The sequence below is a fragment of the Babylonia areolata genome, chromosome 22 (genome assembly GCF_041734735.1).
Source record: "Babylonia areolata isolate BAREFJ2019XMU chromosome 22, ASM4173473v1, whole genome shotgun sequence".
Lineage (NCBI taxonomy): Eukaryota > Metazoa > Mollusca > Gastropoda > Neogastropoda > Buccinidae > Babylonia > Babylonia areolata.
Window position 1 is genome coordinate 26,499,675 of NC_134897.1, and position 8,886 is coordinate 26,508,560.

General features: G+C 47.9%; 1 protein-coding gene across 1 annotated transcript in view; it reads right to left on the reverse strand.

Moving 5' to 3' along the window:
• LOC143297249 (polypeptide N-acetylgalactosaminyltransferase 13-like) overlaps nt 1–8,385 on the reverse strand; it is a 28,557-nt gene extending 20,172 nt beyond the window's left edge. Inside the window, exons 1-4 of the mRNA XM_076609488.1 lie at nt 8,155–8,385; nt 5,299–5,522; nt 4,584–4,750; nt 2,335–2,512 (exon numbers count right to left, since the gene is read on the reverse strand). Coding sequence (XP_076465603.1) covers nt 2,335–2,512; nt 4,584–4,750; nt 5,299–5,522; nt 8,155–8,277 — 692 coding nt within the window. The 5' untranslated portion in view covers nt 8,278–8,385. The remainder of the gene's footprint in view (nt 1–2,334; nt 2,513–4,583; nt 4,751–5,298; nt 5,523–8,154) is intronic.
• Between the last annotated feature and the right edge of the window lie 501 nt (nt 8,386–8,886).

The following is an 8,886-nucleotide window of genomic DNA, read 5'->3' on the forward strand; positions in this document are numbered from 1 at the left end:
GTACAGTACAGTACAGTGCAGAGCAGAGCAGTGCAGTACAGTATAGTACAGTGCAGAGCAGTACAGTACAGTACAGTACAGTGCAGAGCAGAGCAGAGCAGTGCAGTACAGTACAGTACAGTGCAGAGCAGAGCAGTGCAGTACAGTATAGTACAGTGCAGAGCAGTACAGTACAGTACAGTACAGTGCAGAGCAGTACAGTACAGTGCAGTGCAGAGCAGTGCAGAGCAGTACAGTGCAGTGCAGAGCAGTACAGTACAGTACAGTACAGTGCAGAGCAGTACAGTACAGTACAGTGCAGAGCAGTGCAGAGCAGTACAGTGCAGTGCAGAGCAGTACAGTACAGTGCAGTACAGTGCAGTGCAGAGCAGTGCAGTACAGTACAGTACAGAGCAGAGCAGTGCAGAGCAGAGCAGTACAGTACAGTACAGTACAGTGCAGTGCAGTGCAGTACAGTACAGTACAGTGCAGAGCAGTGCAGAGCAGTACAGTACAGTACAGTACAGTGCAGTGCAGAGCAGTACAGTACAGTACAGTGCAGAGCAGAGCAGTACAGTACAGTACAGTGCAGAGCAGAGCAGTACAGTACAGTACAGTACAGTGCAGTGCAGAGCAGTACAGTACAGTACAGTGCAGAGCAGTGCAGAGCAGTACAGTACAGTACAGTGCAGTGCAGAGCAGTACAGTACAGTACAGTACAGAGCAGAGCAGTGCAGAGCAGTACAGTGCAGTACAGTGCAGTACAGAGCAGTACAGTACAGTACAGTACAGAGCAGAGCAGTGCAGAGCAGAGCAGTGCAGTACAGTGCAGTACAGTACAGTACAGTGCAGAGCAGAGCAGAGCAGTGCAGTACAGTACAGTACAGTGCAGAGCAGAGCAGAGCAGAGCAGTGCAGTACAGTACAGTGCAGTACAGTACAGTGCAGTACAGTGCAGAGCAGAGCAGTGCAGTACAGTGCAGTACAGTACAGTACAGTACAGAGCAGAGCAGTGCAGTACAGTACAGTACAGTACAGTACAGAGCAGAGCAGAGCAGTGCAGTGCAGTACAGTACAGTACAGTACAGTGCAGAGCAGAGCAGAGCAGAGCAGTGCAGTACAGTACAGTACAGTACAGAGCAGAGCAGTACAGTACAGTACAGTACAGAGCAGAGCAGAGCAGTACAGTACAGTACAGTACAGTGCAGAGCAGAGCAGAGCAGTGCAGTACAGTACAGTACAGTACAGTGCAGAGCAGAGCAGTGCAGAGCAGTACAGTACAGTGCAGAGCAGTGCAGAGCAGTACAGTGCAGTACAGTGCAGAGCAGAGCAGAGCAGAGCAGTGCAGTACAGTGCAGTACAGTGCAGAGCAGAGCAGTGCAGTGCAGTACAGTGAGGTACAGTACAGTACAGTGCAGAGCAGAGCAGTGCAGTACAGTACAGTACAGTACAGTGCAGAGCAGAGCAGTGCAGTGCAGTACAGTACAGTACAGTACAGTGCAGAGCAGTGCAGAGCAGTACAGTACAGTACAGTACAGTGCAGAGCAGTACAGTACAGTACAGTACAGTACAGAGCAGAGCAGTGCAGAGCAGTACAGTGCAGTGCAGAGCAGTACAGTACAGTACAGTACAGAGCAGAGCAGTGCAGAGCAGTACAGTGCAGTGCAGAGCAGTACAGTACAGTACAGTACAGTGCAGAGCAGTGCAGAGCAGTACAGTACAGTACAGTACAGTGCAGAGCAGTGCAGTGCAGTACAGTACAGTACAGTACAGAGCAGAGCAGTGCAGAGCAGTACAGTACAGTACAGTGCAGAGCAGTGCAGAGCAGTACAATACAGTGAGGTAAAGTGCAGCGCAGAGCAGTACAGTGCAAAGCAGTACAATACAATACAATATGATGTGATGCGATACAATACAACAGAATACAATGTGATGCGATACAATACAATACAATACAATATAATACGATGTGATGTGATGCGATGTGATACAATACAATACAATATAATACGATGTGATGCGATGTGATACAATACAATACAATATAATACGATGTGATGCGATGTGATACAATACAATACAATAAAATACAATACAATACAATTCGATACAAACTTTACTCATGTCACTCCGCACTCACCGTACACACACACACGCGCGCACAGAGACACACACACACACCAGCACCATCCCTACCACCATCACCGCCACCACCACCAACAACAGCAACAGTAATACCCACCACCACCAACAACAACAACTGCACCACCCGACACCACAACCACGACCACCCACCATCAACACCACAACCACCACCACCCACCACCACCACCACCACCTAAACCACGATCCTCACCAGTCCACGTTGACCTCCATGTGACTGTCGAAGAAGGAGACGACCTGTGCAGTGACGTGTTTGAAGCCCTCCAGCCTGGCTCTGATGAGACCCACCCTGTCGGGGAGCCGCACCAGCTTCACCAGGTTGCTGGGGAAGTGCTCCCTGATGAAGTGGTCCAGGTCGTCCTTCAGGGACTCTGCGGGGGCAACGAGGTGGTTTGTTAACATGCTTATCTGATCCGTGGTTGTTGTTCTCAATACTCGATACAAAAAAAACAACTCGAGGAAGTTCAAAACGCAGCAGCAAGAATACACATATTTGTGCGTCTGTCTAGGTGGATTTCCTCAACAGAATTTTGCCAGAGGACAACAACTCTCGTTGCCATGGGTTCTTTTTCAGTACGACAAGTGCGTACTGCACACCGTGGACATGGGTTTATCCTTTCACCCGAATGACTAGACGCCCAGTTTGATTTTCCAGACCTGGGAGAAAGGGCGAAAGCGGGATTCCAACCAAGGCCCTCACGGACTCTCTGTATTGCTAGATGAGTGTCTTAACCATTCTGCCATCAATACAGTGTCCGGCCGTGTGGGTCTGGGTTCGAATCCCGGCATCGCTCTCTATCCGCCCCAAGCTTGACTGGAAAATAGAAGTGAACGTCAAGTACTTCAGGGTGTGATGATAAACCGAGGACCCGTGTGCATTACGCACGCACTTGGTGAACTGGAAAAGAACCCATGGCAACAAAAGTGTTGTTCTCTGGCAAAATTATGCAGAAAACATCCACTCTGATAGGCACACACACACACACACACACACACACACACACACACACACACACACATATATATATATATATATATATATATATATATATATATATATATATATATATATACGGGGCGGGGGAGGAGTGAGGGGGGTGCGGAGGGGGGGGGGGGGGGGGGGGGAGAGAATACATATGCACACGCATTTGTCTTTGGAGCGATGGGAGTGAAACTGAAACTCAGGGGAAGTAATACACTTTTACAAGAGACACACACACACTATAAGCCACATTTTCCTCCCTTAGACCACGAAACTCGTATCAGTTTGTGCCTGTTCTCTGCTGACAGCAGGAAACCCGTGAGACTGGTTTGGAAAAGGGAAGGAGTGGGCCGCTGACTACACTAATGCCGCAGGCGTGCAGCAAAGTGCGATGAATACAGTATTTAAATCAGGATTAATTTTTTCTCTCTCTTAATTGTGATAAAAACAGTACTTCGCAAGGCATGAATAAAGTATTATGAAACATGATGGAAGAAAAGTGACCATGAAGAGAAAAGAAACAAAGAAAAGTGACCATGAACAGAAAAGAAACAAAGAAAAGTGACCATGAACAGAAAAGAAACAAAGAAAAGTGACCATGAACAGAAAAGAAACAAAGAAAAGCGACCATGAACAGAAAAGAAACAAAGAAAAGTGACCATGAACAGAAAAAGAAACAAACAAAAGTGACATAGAACAGTAAAGAAACAAAGAAAAGTGACCATGAAGAGAAAAGAAACAAAGAAAAGTGACCATGAACAGAAAAGAAACAAAGAAAAGTGACCATGAAGAGAAAAGAAACAAAGAAAAGTGACCACTGACAGTAAAGAAACAAAGAAAAGTGACCATGAAGAGAAAAGAAACAAAGAAAAGTGACCACGAAGAGAAAAGAAACAAAGAAAAGTGACCACGAACAGTAAAGAAACAAAGAAAAGTGACCATGAACAGAAAAGAAACAAAGAAAAGTGACCATGAAGAGAAAAGAAACAAAGAAAAGTGACCATGAACAGAAAAAGAAACAAAGAAAAGTGACCACGAAGAGAAAAGAAACAAAGAAAAGTGACCACGAACAGTAAAGAAACAAAGAAAACTGACACAGAACAGTAAAGAAACAAAGAAAACTGACACAGAACAGTAAAGAAACAAAGAAAAGTGACCACGAAGAGAAAAGAAACAAAGAAAAGTGACCATGAACAGAAAAAGAAACAAAGAAAAGTGACCATGAACAGAAAAAGAAACAAAGAAAAGTGACCACGAAGGAAAGAGCACAGCACAGAAGAGGAGAGCATCAAGGCGGGGTGGGGGTAGGGAGGGGTGTGTGGGGGGGGGGAGGGGGGGCGGGGGGGGGAGGGGGACTCACTGAGGTCTGAGGCATCATCCACCAGGATGATCTACTGAAGCAGGTGGAGTGGGGGTGGGGAGGGGAGTGTGTGTGTGTGTGGGGGGGGGGGCGGACTCACTGAGGTCTGAGGCATCATCCACCAGGATGATCTGCTGCAGCAGGTGTTTGGGTGTGCGGTTGATGATGCTGTACACCGTACGCAGCAGCACGGAGGGCCACTCGTTGTGGAAGGGGATCACCACAGCTGTCCCGGGCAGGTTGTCCGGGTACTGCACGCTCTCACACCTTCGTCACAACGATGATAATGATGATAGATGATATTAATGATGACGAGGATGGCTATGATGATGATGATGATGACGATGATGATGATGATGACGACGACGATAATGATGATGATGATGATGATGATGATGACGATGATGATGATGATGATGCTGGTACTGCACGCTCTCACACCTTCATCATAAGGATAACAATGATGATGATGATGATGAAAATTCAAAATACTTGTTTAGTGCCCATCATCATTGTTATTATCATGATGATGATTATTATATTAATCATCATCATGATGCCATCCTTTGATGAGGAATATCTGCCTACCCACTCCCCTCCTCCACCCCACCCCTGTCCGACTGCACACATACCCCTTCCTGCCCCTACCCCTCTCCACCACCACCACTACCACCCCCACCCACCCTCTGCCTCCACCCCACCCCTGTCCAACTGCACACATACCCCTTCCTGCCCCTACCCCTCTCCACCACCACCACTACCACCACAACCCCACCACCCTCTGCCTCCACCCAAATCCCCCGAGCAGCACCCACCCGACAGGCCTGGAGTCGGGTATCTGGCGGTTGAGGGAGATGAGGTCGCTGGCCACCACGTTGAGGTTGAACTTCTTCATGGCCTCCTCGCCCCGCCCCTTCTCGCCAGGGGGCAGCACCACGCCCCTCCCCATCTCCCCCGTCAGCCGCGGGTTGTTGCGGCCGAAACTCTGCAGCTCGTCGTGACCGTCACTGCCCCTCCGCCACAGGAGACTACCGCCGTCCTGGGAGAATACGAATACGAAATTGTTTATTCAGATTTAGGCCTAAGCCCCTTACTGAAGGGGTAAGTCACAATTATATCAATCACAAAAGCACTTTTCAAAAACACATTGTTTAACATTTACACTTCAGATGTTTGTTGTATTTGACAATCTATGTTGATATTATGATCTAAGTTATAGCAATACGCAATCGCTTTAAGGCATTGTAAATGTATAATGCCACATTGCACAATACAGTTTCATTTCTGGATGACATTAGCAAATTGACCGTCCTAAGAGAGAGAGAGAGAGAGAGAGAGAGAGAGAGGGGGGGAGAGAGATAACGATAACGATATTGATTAATTTGCTCATGTTGTCAAGACATGAGTCTACTCTGTGTAGCTTGGCCATTTATATATATGTGTGAGGCATTGAAAAGATTGAGAATTGTTACGACGTGAACATCTGTGTTAGATATTTTTTGGTTGGTTTGTGTTGAAGATGCATAGTGTGTCATGTAAAATCTTATTTATCTTTCTTTAAATGTCACCCCCTTCAGTAAGGGGCTTTGGCTTTTATCTGAATAAAAATCGTTATCGAGAGAGAGAGAGGGGGGGGTGGGGGTGAGGGGGGTGAGGGGGGTTACACCCTCGTTTCCTTATAAGTGCCGTGGAGTGATGGCCTATGTGGAGTGATGGCCTAGAGATAACGCGTCCGCCTAGGAAGCGACAGTATCTGAGCCGCGCTGGTTCGAGTCACGGCTCGGCCGCCGATATTTTTCTCCCCCTCCACTACACCTTGAGTGGTGGTCTGGACGCTTGCCATTCGGATGAGACGATAAACCGAGGTCCCGTGTGCAACATGCACTTAGCGCACGTAAAAGAACCCACGGCAACAAAAGGGTTGTTCCTGGCAAAATTCTGTAGAAAAATCCACTTCGATAGGAAAAACAAATTAAAAAAGAAGAAGAAAAAAGGTGGCGCTGTAGTATAGCGACGCGCTCTCCCTGGGGAGAACAGCCCGATTTTCACACATCTGTGATAATAAGAAATAAAAATACAAATACAATAATTGCTTGCACATTGAGAGGGGAGGTGTGGGGGCGATCCATGCTTTCTCTTCATTGAGAGGAGGCTGGGAGGGGGCGGGGGCAGGTGGCGCATCCACACTTTCTTGCGCTCTAAAGTGTTAAGCAAATAATAGTGTGATTGAACAAGTAACCTATAGAACGTCCAGTACTAAGCTGCTTGTTGACAAAGGGGGGTGGGGGTGGACATGTATCTGATCAATGTTCAACAAACGACGTTGCGTTTGACTTCCCATTTCTTGTTCAGACAAAAGTATTTTCCAAACGGAGACAGAAACAGAAACAGAGACACACGGATACCACACACACACACACACACACACACACACACACACTTTCTCTCTCACCATCACCACCCATTCACTCATACAACCACTCTCTCACCAACATAGTCACTCACACACCACTCTCACCAACACAGTCACTCACACACCCACTCTCACCAACAGTCACTCACACACCCACTCTCTCACCAACACAGTCACTCACACACCCACTCTCTCACCAACACAGTCACTCATACACCCACTCTCTCACCAACACAGTCACTCACACACCCACTCTCTCACCAACACACCCACTCTCTCACCAACACAGTCACGCATACACCCACTCTCTCACCAACATAGTCACTCATACACCCACTCTCTCACCAACATAGTCACTCATACACCCACTCTCTCACCAACACACTCACACACCCACTCTCTCACCAACAGTCACTCACACACCCACTCTCTCACCAACAGAGTCACTCATACACCCACACTCTCACCAACACAGTCACTCATACACCCACTCTCTCACCAACACAGTCACTCACACACCCACTCTCTCACCAACATAGTCACTCATACACCCACTCTCTCACCAACAGAGTCACTCATACACCCACTCTCTCACCAACATAGTCACTCATACACCCACTCTCTCACCAACACAGTCACTCATACACCCACTCTCTCACCAACACAGTCACTCATACACCCACTCTCTCACTAACACAGTCACTCATACACCCACTATCACCAACATAGTCACTCACACACCCACTCTCTCACCAACATAGTCACTCACACACCCACTCTCTCACCAACATAGTCACTCATACACCCACTATCACCAACATAGTCACTCACACACCCACTCTCTCACCAACATAGTCACTCACACACCCACTCTCTCACCAACATAGTCACTCACACACCCACTCTCTCACTAACACAGTCACTCATACACCCACTATCACCAACATAGTCACTCACACACCCACTCTCTCACCAACATAGTCACTCACACACCCACTCTCTCACCAACATAGTCACTCACACACCCACTCTCTCACCAACACAGTCACTCACACACCCACTCTCTCACCAACATAGTCACTCACACACCCACTCTCTCACCAACAACACCTAGCCAGACACACGCACGTTCAAGAACGTCCATCAACCTCCACCCATCCACAACCGCCCCCCCCCCCCCCCCCCTCAACCCCCACCCTCCCACCCTCCCCACCCGCACCGCTTCCCCCCTCCCCGCCCCCGGCCCCTCCCCTCTCACCTTGCTGTGTCTCTCACTGAAGCGGTCGTTGTCGGCGGGCGGCAGAAAGATGAGCACCTTGAGAGCCACCAGGAAGCTGACCACTGCTGCCGCCACCAGCAGGTACCTGTTCAACGTCTTCATGCTGACCGCTCCCTCTCTCACTCACTCACTCACTCACCCACCCACCCACTCACTCACTCAGTTACTTACTCCCCCTCTCTTGAGGGCTGGGTGTTATTAAAAAAAAAAATAAAATAAAAAAAAAGTTGTGCAAAAGCTTACTGCAGTTCCCTGGTGAAATAAAAATTCGTGTCGTTTCGTTCCGATTCGTTTCGTTTCGTTTCTTTCTCCACATACACGATCAAAAGCCAAGCATGAGCAGGGTGGTCAACGTTTCACACACAGCGACCCACCTCTCTCTCTCTCTCTCTCTCTCTCTCTCTCTCTATCACAGCCTTTGCAGATATATAAAGCGCAAAATATAAAACAAAACAAAACGCCGAGAGAGTCCAAGCTTTAAAAAAAAAAGAAAAAAAGAAGAAGTCCAGGACCAAGAAAAACAAAGTGCATGAAATAAACGTGGCTGTGGTGGCTTTCCAACAGAACTAAGCTGCGATGTTCAGCTGATGCTGACGACGGAGTGGGAATAAAGATGGAATCGCTGAATGAAAACTCTACCTCTTTCCAACAACCAATGTCAGATAAAGAGCGCGTGACCCTTACACCACCCCGTTTTCACCAAGGGGTACT